The sequence below is a fragment of the Scyliorhinus canicula genome, chromosome 1, assembly GCF_902713615.1.
Source record: "Scyliorhinus canicula chromosome 1, sScyCan1.1, whole genome shotgun sequence".
Classification (NCBI taxonomy): domain Eukaryota; kingdom Metazoa; phylum Chordata; class Chondrichthyes; order Carcharhiniformes; family Scyliorhinidae; genus Scyliorhinus; species Scyliorhinus canicula.
This window is the reverse complement of record NC_052146.1, coordinates 287,203,860-287,218,369: the sequence shown is the minus strand read 5'-3', so window position 1 is coordinate 287,218,369 and position 14,510 is coordinate 287,203,860. Positions and strand designations below refer to the sequence as shown.

Sequence of the window (14,510 nt, the reverse complement as noted above, 5' to 3'; positions counted from 1 at the left end):
GTTCTTTGCGGGGGTGAAAGATAAGTGTGGGCGGTGCACGGGGGCCACAAATCACATCCACATGTTCTGGGCATGTCCAAGACTAAGGGGGTTGTGGCAGAGGTGCTTGGACTTGAGGTGCTGGATGTGGGGGTGGTGCAGAGTCTGGAGGTGGTGATATTTGGTGCGTGGGGAAGGGCCGATATATTGACCTTTGCCTCCTTGATAGCCCAGAGACAGATTTTGTTGGGTTGGCAGGACTTGGAGCCGAAGGCAGAGGTGTGGGTGTGCATCCTGGCAGAATTCCTGAGGTTTGAGAAGGTAAAGTTCGCTCTGTGGGGGATCAGTAGAGGGGCTCACCCGAAGGTGAAAATCATTCATTGATTTCTTCAAGGAGAATTGAGGGGTCAACAAAGGAGAGGGAGTAAGGGGGTTAAAATGGGGAAGGCGAGATATTGTGGGGTGTTGGTATCGGGGGTTTGGAGGTCTGTGATTGTTTGTTGGGATGACGAGTTGTTCTTTTGATATTCTGTGTGTACATGTAAAAAAAACTTGAATAAAAATGTTTTGCTTTTTTTAAAAACAGCAACTGGCACTTTAGCCTTTATTGCAAAGGTGTTGGAGTTTAAAAATAGAGATGTTTTGTTGCAATTGTACAAGGTGTTTGTGAGGCCTCACCTGGAATTCTGCTCACAGTTTTGATCTCCTTACCCAAAAAAGGATGTAGTAACGTTGGGGGCAGTCGAAAGGAGATTCCGCAGGCTAATTCCTGGATGAGAGGGTTGTCCTATCAAAAGAGACTAAATAGTCTGGGTCTGTAATCCTTGCAGTTTGGAAGGGTGCGGGGTGACCTTATGCAAACATAAGCTCCTGAGGGGGCTTGACAGGGTAGATAATGAAATGTTTTCACTAGTGGGAATGTCTCAGAAAAGGGGACATAGCTCCAAGATGAAGGTTTGGCTATTTAAAACTGAGGTGGGGAGAAATTTCTTAGAGGGTGGTGCATAAGATGGCTTCAGTCTTCATAACATTTAATTAAGAGGAAGTATTGGCGAATCCACAGTCTGACAATATAGCAGAAAGGGACTGAGCAGTTGAGGACATGCTGAGCAGAGGTAGATATGATCAACATATACATGAACTGATTCCGTGCCTAGGGATTTCATCCAGAGTTGTGGTGAGAGCAGAGAGATGGGATGGGAGGCATAATGTGAATGAGGAAAAGATGGGGATAAAACTTTGGGGATAAAACTGAAGCCATCTTATGCGGCACTTGCCCAAAAAAAGTATTCACAAGAATTAGAATCGGGACTAGGCCACCAGGCCTTTGAAGACTGCCCCGCCATTCAATATGATCATAGTTGATCTATGCTGGCCTCCACTCCTTTCCTGTACCATTTCCCTGTTGGCCTCCATTCCTCGATCTATCAAATATTTATCCACATCTTTAAGTACTTCTAATGATGCAGCCTCCAGAGATTCACCACCCTCCGAGAAGAAATTTCTCCCCACCTCAGTTTTAAATAGCCAAACCTTCATCTTGGAGCTATATCCCCTTTTCTGAGATATTCCCACTAGTGAAAACATTTCATCATCTATATGGCTGTAACTGCAAAGGAGAGATATGCTGGCTGTGCACAATGCACAATCAAATAGGGACAACGAAGGAAAACACATTACGGACACGATCAGAAAGTGTTTCGGTGACTTTGATCATCACAAATTCCAGAGCAGGAAGCAGGCAGACCAAATAGACATGAGCAGAAAATTGCAGCTCAAGTGAACATGGAGCTAAACGATTAATGGGAAAAAAAATTTGAAGGATTGTGAACAATCTGTGCAGAGAGGAATTAACAAAGACAGTGAACATTAAGCTACTGAACAGTAGTCACTAAGGCTTCCAACATGCGTTAGCAGTCACATTACCAACTAGATGCTTAGTTTTGCACAAGCCATAATTTTTTAAAATTCATTCATGGGATGTGGGCATTACTGGCTGGACCAGCATTTGTTGCCCATTCCTAATTGCCCTTGAACGGAGTGGCTTGCTAGGTCATTTAAAGGGCATTTAAGAGTCAACCAGATTGCTGTGGATCTGGAGTTACATATAGAGCCGATAAGTAGAGCAGATTTCCTTCCCAAAAGATTATTAGTGAACCAGATGGGTTTTTATGACAATCAACAATGGTTTTTGTGGTCATCATTAGAATTTCACATTTCACCATCTGCTGTGGTGGGATTTGAAACTGGGTCCTCAAGCATTGTCCTGCGTCTCTGGAATACGAGTTCAATGGCAATACCACTAGCCACCTCCTCGCCCAAAACATAAACTGTATGCAACCACAGCCCAAGTTTGTTATAAATACAAGTCGCTCAGGCGGCGACCGTTCAGCATGTCTCTTTGTACTGCCCTTCAAACAATAATGGATTCCAAAGGAAGCAAATGGAACAAATGGTGACTCACTCATTCCAGATACACTGTGGATGGTGCTGAATTTACCCATACATAGTGGTGATGAGCTTTCAAAGAAACTGTAGACAGCAACATTCAAAGTTTTCCTCTCTAGCTGTTGATACATATGCAGCCCTCCTCACCCAGAGGAGGTAGAGTTGGTCAGTGGCCAGTCATGACTTTTCTTGAACCTTTTTTGATTTTCTCCCCCCACCCCAACTCCCATATATTTGAGAGGATGGGCTATCACTAGCAATATCATAGTGTTATCTGGTGTGTCTGATGATCCAAAGTAACACGCCTAATAATTCCATTGCAAGAGATTGCGTCTAGTGAAGAAAGAGGCAGAGATGTGGTAAGCAAATAAATCGGGCATGTTCATACAACTCCAGTTTGAGTAGTACAGGCCTGGTTATAGGTTTGCACCATCAAAAAGATCGCCTGGCACTCTTCTTGATTCCAGAGAACATAGGCCCAATTTATTTAGCCTCTCATCATAAGATGACTCTAACACAGGGACCAAGCCAATGACGCTACACTGTACCATCTCCAATGCAAGCATATCCTTCCTTAAATATGAAGGCTGCACACAATCTTCCAGATGTGGTCTCACCAAAACCCTGCACAATGCAGCAAGACTTCCTTCCTCCTACTCCAATCCCTTTGCAATAAAAGTTCAACATGCCATTTGCCTTCCGCCTTCCTAATTACTTGCTGAACCTGTATGCCAACTTCCTGCATTCCTTGTCCAAGCATACATAAATCTCTTTGGGTATCGATATTTACACGTTTCACACCTTTTTAAAATATTCTGTTCTTTTATTCTTACAACCAAAATGAATAACGCCACTCTCTCCCCGTTCAGTACACCCCCCCCCCCCTCCACCCCGTCACTGTACTCCATCTTCATCTTGCTGCCTGTCAATTAACCTGTCTATATGTCTTTGCAGCCTCTGTTCTTCCCACATTTTACCTTTCCATCTAACTTTCTTTCATCAGTAAACTTCGATAAATTACTGTCTCTTTACCAAAGTAATTGACAGAATGTAAATAGCTGAGATTCCAGCACTGCACACATTGGGGCACGCCACTAGTTACAGCCTGCCAATTTGAAAATGCTCCGCTTATGCCCACTATCTGTTTCCTGCTCGTTGACTAATTCGCTGTCTATACGACTGTAATTTTTTTAAATATAAATTTAGAGGACCCAATTCATTTTTTTCCAATTAAGGGGCAATTTAGCGTGGCCAATTCACCTACCCTGTACATCTTTGGGTTGTGGGGGCAAAACCCACGCAAACACGGGGAGAATGTGCAAATTCCACACAGACAGTGACCCAGAGCCGGAATCGAACCTGGGATATCGGTGCCGTGAGACAGCAGTGCTAACCACTGCACCACCGTGCTGCCCTATACTACTGTATTACCCATCTCCACAAACCCTTACATCATAACCTTTAATGTGACACCTTATCGAATGCTTTTTGGTAATTCAAGCATATTACATTTACTGATTCACCTTTATTTACCCTATGGAAAAACTCTAATAAATTTGTAAAACAGGATTTCCTTTGAGCAAAACCATGATGACTTGTTCCAAATTATTCTATACTCTTCCAAATATCTTGTTAAGGCTTCCTTAATAGATTCCAGCATCTTCCCCATGACTAAAGTTAGGCTAACGGGCCTGCAGTTCCAAGTTTCCTCTTTCCCTCCTTTCTTGAAAAGCGGTGTTAGATTCGACAACTTCCAACTGATGGGGCCGTTCCCCAATCCAAGGGATTTTAGAAAATCATAGCCAGCACATCCACCATCACTGCAGCTATTCCTTTTGTAAACCTAGGGTGTAGGCCACCTTTCCCCAGGGATTTGTTGGATTTGAGTCCCCTGGGTTTTACCAATGATTTTATCCCCTAAAGTCTCTCCAACACAATGAGATTTACTGATTCCAGGCAGTCTGATTCAAAGGGTTCTGCTCCGCACAAAGAGGCAGCGAGCGGATATGGAGGAGGGGTTCTGGTGTGAGGTGCTCCGGAGAGCGAATGCCTCCACCTCGTGTGCGAGGTTGGGGCTGATACAGGTCAAGGTGGTATACAGAGCACACCTCACGAGGATGAGCCAATTCTTTGAAGGACTAGAAGATGTGTGTGAACGTTAGAACATAGAACATAGAACAATACAGCACAGAACAGGCCCTTCAGCCCTCGATGTTGTGCCGAGCAATGATCACCCTACTCAAACCCACGTATCCACCCTATACCCGTAACCCAACAACCCCCCCCCCCCCTAACCTTACTTTTTTAGGACACTACGGGCAATTTAGCATGGCCAATCCACCTAACCCGCACATCTTTGGACTGTGGGAGGAAACCGGAGCACCCGGTAAACATGCGGGCTGATGTTTGGGGTATGGTGGGAGGATGGGATCGTTGTTATTGATATGGGGATTGACATATTTGTTACTGATTATTGTTTATTGTTGGTGGGTGTAAGAAAATGTGAAAAACAAGGAGAATAAAGAAATATTTTTTAAGAAAGAGACAGCGAGCAAGAGGATAGCAGCTGCTGCAGTCTACAGAGGGAAAGGCTGTTTTCTTTGTTAGCTATCAGCCGGAATACTGGAGAAGGAACCCAAGACAATTGATGAACACTGGAATCTTTACCCTGGTGAGGCCAGGAGAAAATATTAGAATGGGTCTTACTACTGAAAGTTGGTTAGAAGATTCTCAGGAGGAATAACGGAAAGTTATGACTCAGCGAAACAGGGAGACATGAACCCATCGGATGCGGAGTGTGACTTTAGACTGGCATTAAGTTAGCAATACGGGAAATTATTTTCTGTAGTATTAGTTGTCTACCAAGTAATACTAAGTTGATGCTGATTTTTCTTTGTTCCAGTCACTGTCCTAAACTTGAAATCTTGTGTGAATTACTCACTAGTAATTCAATTTTTTTTTTTTTTTAAATAAGTTATCCGTCTCTACAAGGAAAGGAGAAATAATAAATAAATAATTTCTTTATTTTTTTTCTTACTTTTTTATATTTTTCCAATTGAGGGGCAATTTAGCATGGTCAATCCACCTATCCTGCACATCTTTGGATTGTGGGGGTGAAACCCACGCAGATATAGGGAGAATGTGCAAACTCCACACGGACAATGACCCGGGGGCCGGGATCGAATCCGGGTCCTCAGTGCCGTGAGGCAGTAGTGCTAACCACTGCGCCACCGTTCTGTTATTACAGAAAATGTATGGCACTGGTCAGCTTCCAAGAAATGTAAAATCTCATTTCAATCCCATTTGTCTTTGTATCAATGACAGTATGTCCTGGCAAGCTTGTGCAACAAATTTTCCGCTGCTTCGAAAACAGTCTGACCCAATCATGGAAAAGAGTGCACTTGCAAACATTCGTAAAATTCCACCGGATGGGTAAAAATGCACAGAGCACCATTAAGGAAACATTACAAATCAAGAGAAGAAAATTTCGCAGAAAGCCTTGGCTTTTAAAGAATTACACTTTTCTAAAAGACAATAGTTGTGAATGAAGTTTTCTTACCATCGGTGCAAGCACAAAGTCTGTCTGTTCCAGAGCAGTACACTACTGAGATAAAAGGATCTAGATCATTACTGCTCTCTTTTCTAGGCGGCTCCACATTAGCAAGAGTTTCAAAGTTTGAGAGATCTAAAATTTTTATAAATCCTCCCTGAGTCGTGACTACTAAGTGCCCCAGATTAGATGCGTTAGATTTCTTTTCTCTCACAATCCCATTTTTTGAAGTCAAAGGCGTATCATCTATTACTTCCTCGCAGTCATCATCTCTATTTTCCAGTACATCCGGCGGAAGTAGTATTAGTGAGGTAACTGCATCCTGTGGATCCTTGATATGCTGGACTTTAACAGGCTGTTCTTCTAACGTTACTATCCTCGAGCTGTAATTCATCTTATAAAGCAGAAGATAGCCACCACTCAGAGTTCTTTGCTCAGGTTGGATTATGAGTGGAGTTTTTGTTTCAGTGGGTGACTCTTCCTGAAGAAAACCAATATCGGCATTAATCCCTATGGTAAGGTTGGATTCTAAATCTCCTTTACTTCTATTACACAGTGCAGAGTTCAACTTATTTAAATTATTCAAGGCCTCTACTTGACTTATTGCACTCAGGGGTGTAACAGGACAAGTCCGCAGTCCTATCAGAAGATGAATTCCGTCAGCACAGGGCGTGATAGAATCAACATGGAGGTTTTCCTCTTCAGCAAACTTTGGCAGCCGCAGGCAATGGACAAGGGCACCAGGTTTCGGAACCAGTGAGCTCCATTTTTCAGAGTCTACAGAGGCAAGGTTGGCTGCAGCATCAGCAAACTGTTGAATGTATGTCATAGGCGGGTCCTGCAACAAGAGTTGTTCCTGGCTATCCAATTCCATTTCTATTATCTGTGGAACAGTAAAACCTTCATCATGTAAACTTTTACTCACAAGATTGTTCATTTGTGCAAAAACTTTACTTGCCTTTTCGTCAGATTCTTTAATGCTATAAAGCAACAATAAAGGCAAGGTCCTTCTTACTAATGGTGAACTCAGCTCTGAGAAACTGCAAGATTCATTGTCCACGGTCACTTGCTCAGACATACTTTCACTTTGAGTCCTGCTTAAAGAGTCCAGAGACCTCCGTGACTGACTACTAATAGGAGAGGCAGCAGCAGATTTGTAAGATAATAAAACTCCTGCTAATAAACATGGAAAGGGAATGTTGTGCTGATCAGCATGCTTTTCCTTTGCTTTTTCGCTCTTGTTGTTGACAGAAGTGTTGCCACCCAATTCCTCCAGGTCCTTAACAGTGTCCTCAAGCACATTTGCCACTATTTCCCACTGGCGCTTTTCAGGCTGTTGGAGAATGCTCAGCGTGGTCACATCTATGCTGACGTCCATGTTGCATTCCTTCTGAGAAGTATGCCCTAATAAAAATAAGATTTTCATGTTAATATTCTAAAGCATCAGTTAACGCGAATATATTTCTTCATGTTTAGTTTTGTTTTTTTTTTTATTCTTTTTATTCAAAATTTTTGTCAAAAACATAATTCTTGCACAACCGTGGGCAACCATTAATATAATAAACTGAAATAAAAGTTGACCATATATACAAAGAAAAGAACAATACAATGTAACAACCCCCCCCCCCCCTCGGGATACTGCTGGACATTACTGCTCTCCTAGAAAGTCGAGGAACGGCTGCCACCTCCGAGTGAACCCCGCCATGGACCCTCTTACGGCAAACTTTATTTTCTTGACACGGAGAAACTCAGCCATGTCACTAACCCAGATCTTTACACTCGGGGGCTTAGAGTCCCTCCACATTAGAAGGATCCGTCTCCGGGCTACCAGGGAGGCAAAGGCCAATACATGGGCCTCTTTCGCTTCCTGAACTCCCGGATCGTTTGACACACCAAAGATCGCCATCTCTGGACTCAGCACCACCCGCGGCCTAAGATCTTGGACATTGCCTTAGCAAAACCCTGCCACAATCCCTTAAGAGCCGGGCATGCCCAGAACATGGTCTGCAGGGCTTCCCGCACACCTCGCACATTCATCCTCAACCCCAAAGAGCTTGCTCATCCTGGTTGCCGTCATGTGCGCCCGGTGGACCACCTTAAACTGGATTAAGCTAAGCCTGGCACATGATGAGGAGAAATTGACCCTGTTTAGGGCATCTGCCTACAGGCCCGCATCTAGCACCCTACCTAGCTCCTCCTCCCATTTGCCCTTAAGTTCCTCCACTGGGGCTTCCTCTGCTTGGCCAGCAGTTTGGCATCTACGTTCAGGAGCGATATCGGCCTATAAGATCCACACTGTGGCGGGTCTTTCTCTCGCTCGAGGATGAGTGAAATCGAAGCCTGTGACATTGTTGGGGGGAGGGTCCTCCTCTCTTTGGCCTCATTAAAGGTCCTTAGTAGGAGTGGGCACAGCAGTTCAGCAAATTTCTTGTAGAATTCTACAGGGTAGCCACCCGGCCCCGGGGCCTTGCCGACTGCAAGTTCCCTACCCGCTTTCCCATCTCCTCCAGCTCTATCGGGGCCCACAGTCCCTCCACCAGATCTTCTTCCACCTTTGGAAACCTCAGTTGATCCATGAATTGCTTCATCCCCTCCCCTCCCAGCAGGGGCTCTGACTCATACAATTTACCATAGATCACCCTAAAACTCTGTTCACCCCCTCTGGGTCTATGACCATTTTGCCCTCCTTATCCCGTATTTCCCCAATTTCCTTGGCCACCTCTCTTACGAAGTTGGTGTGCCAGCATTCGACTCGCTTTCTCCCCGTACTCGTAGACAGCCCCTTTGGCCTTCCTCCGCAGTGCTACCGCCTTCCCGTGATCAGCAGGTCGAATTCCGCCTGCAGCCTCCGGCATTCTTTCAGTAGCCCCGTCATGGGGGTCTCCGCTTAGCTCCCATCTACTCTGAGTATCTCCCTGACTAGCCTTCCTCTCTCCGCTCTTTCTTTCTTCTCTGTGAGATCTGATAGAGATCAACTCCCCTCTGATAACTGCCTTCAGGGCCTCCCACACAGTGGACCCCGCTACACCCCCGTATCATTCATTTCTAGGTAGTTTTTAATGTTCCTCCTTATCCGCCCACAAACCTCGTCGTCTGCCAGCAGCCCCACATCCAGCCTCCATAGTGGGGGCTTACCTCTCTCCACCCCAAGACGCAAATCTACCCAGTGTGGAGCATGATCGGAGACTGCAATGGCCGAATATTCTGTCCCCTCCACCCTAGGGATTATCGCCCTGCTCATCACAAAGAAATCTACACGGGAGTAAACCTTGTGGACATGGGAGAAGAGAGAGAACTCCTTCGCCCTCAGGCGAATTTCCACGGGTCTGCACCCCCCACCTGTTCCAAGAATCCCCTCAGTTCTTTTAGCCGCCGCTGGTCGCTTCCCCGACCTGGGGTTTGACCGGTCCAGTACAGGGTCTATGACTATGTTGAAATCATCCCCATAATCAGATTGTGCGAGTCTAAGTCCGGAATTTTACCCAGCGTGCGTCTCATAAATTCCACGTCGGCCCAGTTCAGGGCGTAAATGTTCACTAGCAACACCAGAGTTCCCTGCAGCTTCCCACTAACCATTATGTATCTGACCCCCCTTGTCAGCCACAATATTTCCTGCCTCAAAAGCCACCCGTTTGCTGACCAGGATTGTGCTCCTCTGGTCTTTGAATCCAGCCCTGAATGGAACACCTGGCCCACCCACACTTTTCTCAATCTTGTTTGGTCAGCAGGTTTTAGGTGCGTCCCATGGAGCATGGCTAATCTGCCTATAACCCCTTTAGGTGCGAGAACACGCAAGCCCTCTTGACCGGCCCATTTAGGCCCCGCACATTCCACGTGATCAGCCTGGATGGGGGGGCTAACCCCCTCCGCCGATTAGCCATCCCCCTTTTCCAGCCAGGCACGAGCCTGTGTCTCCCACCATTGCGCTTCCGTGAGTCAGCTGACCTATGCTGACCCCGGCCGCTCCCGCCTCTGTCTCCGATTATTCAGATGCATCGTTTTCTCGGGTCCCTCCCTCCCTGTGGAAAGCCCAGCTTATCTGCTTCAACGGCCCCCAAAGAACATTTCCCGCCCCCCCCTCACCACAAAACAAACAACAAAACCCGGGCTCAAACCCGATCCCACACAAGAAACGGCTCCAGCCGCCAGGAGAGCAGCCCCAAGTCTCAGGCCCCTCTCCTCCCTCTGCGGCCGAGCTCTACAAAAGCCGAAAACATGGCCGAAGAAACAGGGAACAAACAAAAATATGGGGGAACAACATAAAGTCGTTCCCTCCGGCTACTCGGCAATTACCATCCCCACCAGAGTAACGTCCCAGTGTGGCAGTCCTTTAGGTTGACTCCAACTTTTCCTGCTTGATAAAGTTCCATGTCTCGTCCAGTGTATCAAAGTAATTGTGGCGATCTTGATACTTGACCCACAGCCTCACCGGATGCAACAGCCCGAACTTCACCCCTTTGCTGTGGGGGGCTACCTTAGCCCGGTTGAATCCGACGCGCCTCTTGGCCAGTTCTCCCAGGTCCTGGTAGATGCGGATTACGCTGTTCTCCCACCTGCTGCTCCGCTCCTTTTTAGCCCATCGCAGGACTCGTTCCTTATCCGAGAAGCGGTGGAACCGTACCACCATGGCCCTCAGCGTTTCATTCATTTTGGGCCTCCTTGCAAGGATTCTGTGCGCCCCATCCAGTTCCAGAGGCCGAGGGAATGCTCCTGACCCCATCAGGGTCCCCAGTAATGTGGTCACAACTGCACTCACGTCCAACCCCTCTGCACCCTCAGGTAGGCCCAGAATGCGCAGGTTTTGCCTCCTGGACCTGTTTTCAAGGTCTTCCAGCCTCTCCTACCATCTCTTATGTATGACGTCGTGAGCCTCCACCCTGACGGCCTCATTATCCAAGACCTTTTTCTCAATCTCCTTGATCGCCTTCTGCATTTTCTGGGTCTCAACCATTTTCTCCATTGAGGCCTTCATTGGAGCCAGCATCTCCGTTTTCAGGTCAGCACAGCAACTTCTAAGGAACTCCTGCTGTTCCCGTGACCACTGGGCCCACGCTGCCTGATCCAAGCCGGCTGCCATTTTCTGTTCTCGCGCCCATTCTTGCTGCTTCTCATTGCTCGTTTGTTTGGCCGTCCTGCTCCCCTCCATAAACTACTGTGGGGAGCCTTCTTGCGCAGTTTGCCTGCCAATTTGTGCTGAAAAGGGGCCGTCAAAGCTCGTAGAAAGGGCCCATTGGTCTGTTAGCGGCGGGAGCTGCCGAAAACGCAACCTACCCGCACATGGCCACCACCGGAAGTCCTTCATGTTTAGTTTAATAATGCAGCACGATCGTAACATTTCCCAAAGACGGGAAGAGATTACTTCATCCTTCAAATTTAGTGTTAATAAGTTCTCTGACGACATTTGCCTCCCTGAGAAAATCATGCAATTACACCAATTGAAGCAGTTTGCAATACATATCCTATTGCTCTGTAGAACATCCATCTTCACTACCTCCCATCAAATGTACCAAATATAACTTCATGACAAATTGCTGATTATTCATTCCTCCTCCTGCCACCCCCCCCCCCCTCCTGCCACACCCACACCCCCCCCCCCCCCCCCCCCGGGCCAAACACCCAGGGAGGAAGAGTTGGGAGAGGGTATGGAGGAGGGGTTCTGGTGTGAGGTGCTCTTGAGAGTGAACGCCTACACTCGTGCACGAGGTTGGGCCTGATACAGCTGAATATGGAATATAGAGCGCACCTCACAAGGGAGAGGATGAGCCGGCTCTTTGAAGGGGTAGAAGATGTGTCTGAAAGTTTTTTTTGGGGGAGGAACTACTGGAATTCTTAACTCTTGAAAAGATTAAGTTTGATCTGAGGGGAAGGATGGAGGGGTTCTACAATTCATGGGCGTTATTCATTATGCACTTTCAAGAATCGGAGTACACCGAACATTTGGGGGGAGAGGAGTTAACATGCAGGCTACTGTTTGGGGGTTTGGTGGGAGGATGGGGTGATTGTTGTTGATAAGGGGTTGGCAATGTATTTGCTACTGTTCATTGTTTGTTGGTGGGTATAAATTTGGAAGAAAATGTGAAAAAGGAGGACAATAAAAATATATATTTTTTAAATAATTTCATTTCCCCCAATGTTGTTCTCTGTGGAAAGAGGTGGCAGGGTTGATGTTCCTGACCATTAATTTTGAACACAAAGAGAGAACATGCAGCAGCTAATTTTCACATTACAAGCTCTCGCAAATAGCAACGCGATAAATATGCCGATAATGCTTCCACCTGAGGGGCAAGTTGAGCCCCCTGTTAAAATGTCTCATCCAAAAGGTGGCACTGAGGGCAAACAGAGCATTCCTTCAGTGTGATACTGTCAGCCCAAATTGTGCACCCAGGTCTATGACAGGAGGCTCGAACCCACAACCTAGTCTTAGACTTTGGAGCAGGAGTGTTACCAGTGAGTCATGTCTGACACTTTAGCTCAGAGGTAAATTCAGCTGTAAATTCTTTCTATGGAGAGCAAAATGCATTTAAATCGGTCCTATTGGCAACTACTAATATTGAGATGATCACGTGCTGTGATGACAGTTGATGTTATTTGGCTTTCCACTCTACATCAGAGATAATTAAAATTATTTAATTAATTGTAATCCCTAATAATTTGTTTACTTTGCTTCTGCCTGTTAAGAAAGTCAATTCTCAGCTCAGGTCCATCATGTTCTCAGCAACTAGTGCAGAAACTGTTAACTTCTAAACAATTAGCTCTGATATACTGAAATGAGCCAGCCTACAATCAACATTGTTCCCGCATAGTCAGCACTGAGTGCTGGTTTGTTGAGTGAGTGCGGAGTTGGGTGGAAACAGGGAGTTAGGTGGAACTGGGAGAAGAGACTACAAGAGAGCTGATTGGTAAGTAGTTGGCAAGGTCAGTAAGTCTTTACAACTTTTATAGTTTGAACATCTGTTTTGTGGTTCATAATCTGCAAGGGCTATAATTGGTAGTTACGAGAACAAGGACAGAGGGGCCCCAGAGAATTGGATATAATCTGATTTTAAGCATCTTCTAAAGGTTTAATTTAAAAGGTTACGTTGTGGCAGCAGGTCTCAGGTCTTGGTTTGATCCTCTTGCTGCATGTGGGAGGCCGGGAACATGTCCAGTGCCCGGGACCAGCATGTGTGCAAGAAGTGGCTCCAGCTGCTGTTCCGGTGCCTGGTTTTCAGAGCTGGAGAGGCAGCTGGGGATACTGTGGAGCATCCGCGAAGCTGGGTGCATCGTGGATAGCACGTACAGAGAGGTGGTCACACTGCAGGCTCAGACTCCACAGACAGGAAGGGAATGGGTGACCACCAGGCAACACAAGAGAGCTAGACAGGCACTGCAGGAATCTCCTGTGGCCATTCCCCTGCAACACAGATGTAGCACTTTGGATACTGTTGAGGGAAATGATCTCTCCAGGGAAAGCAGCAGCAGCCAAACTTGTTGCACCACGGTTGGTTCTGCTGCAGAGGGGGAGTAAAAAGTGTGAAAATGCAATAGTTATAAGGGATTCAATTGTATGGGGAATAGATAGGATGGCCGCAAACAAGATTCCAGGATGGTATGTTGCCTCCCTGGTGCTAGGGATGTTTCGGGAGCGGTTACAGGGCATTCTGGAAGGGGAAGGTGAACAGCCAGCGGTCGTGGTACACATCTGGACCAACACTAGAAGTAAAAAAAAGGGATGAGGTCATAAAAGCAGAATATAGGGAGTTAGGAAGAAAGTTGAGAATTCGGACTTTCTTCTAAGGTAGTGATCTCAGGAATACAACCTAGAAATAGCAGGATACATTGGATAAATACGTGGCTGAAGAGATGGTGTGAAAGGGAGGGTTTCAGATTCCTGGGACATTCGGACCAGTACAAGCTGGATGGGTTACTCCTGGGCAGGACAGGAACTGATGTCCTAGCGGGAGTATTTGCTAGAGTGGTTGGGGAGGGTTTAAACTAATATGGCAAGGGGATGGGAACCTATGCAAGGAGTCAGAGGAGGAAATAAGGACAAAAACAAAAGACAAAAAAGGGAAGAAGAAAAGTGATAGGCAGATAAACCAAAAGCCATATTTAAACAGGGCACAGTGAAAAATATTGTGTTAAAAAGACAAGCTTCAAGGCTGTGTGTCTTAACACGTGGAGCATTTGCCAAAAAGTGGATGAACTAATCGCACAAATAGATGTGAATGGGTATGATATAGTCAGGATTACGGAGACATGGCACAGGGTGATCAGAGACGGGAAATTAATCTCCAGGAGTACTCGGTGGTTAGGAAAGACAGGCAAAAAGGAAACGGCGGTGAGGTTGCATTGCTGGTTAAGGAGGAAATGAACACAATAGTGAGGGAGGATATTAGCTCCGACAATACGGAATCTGTATGGATAGAGCTGAGAAACTGCAAGGGATAAAAAACAGTAGTGGCTGTCATATATGGACCCCCAAACTGCAGTGATATTGCTGGGAATGGAATTGTAAACAGGAAATTAGAGGTGCACGTGATAAAGGAACAAC

The 14,510-nt window shown here is 46.2% G+C and overlaps 1 protein-coding gene across 1 annotated transcript in view; it reads right to left on the bottom strand.

The window, feature by feature from the left end:
- The window catches only part of birc6 (baculoviral IAP repeat containing 6), a 312,870-nt gene that overhangs the window by 230,721 nt on the left and 67,639 nt on the right, over positions 1-14,510 (bottom strand). The window contains 1 exon segment of the mRNA XM_038814802.1: positions 5,987-7,381. Within this exon segment, the coding sequence (XP_038670730.1) occupies positions 5,987-7,381 (1,395 nt within the window).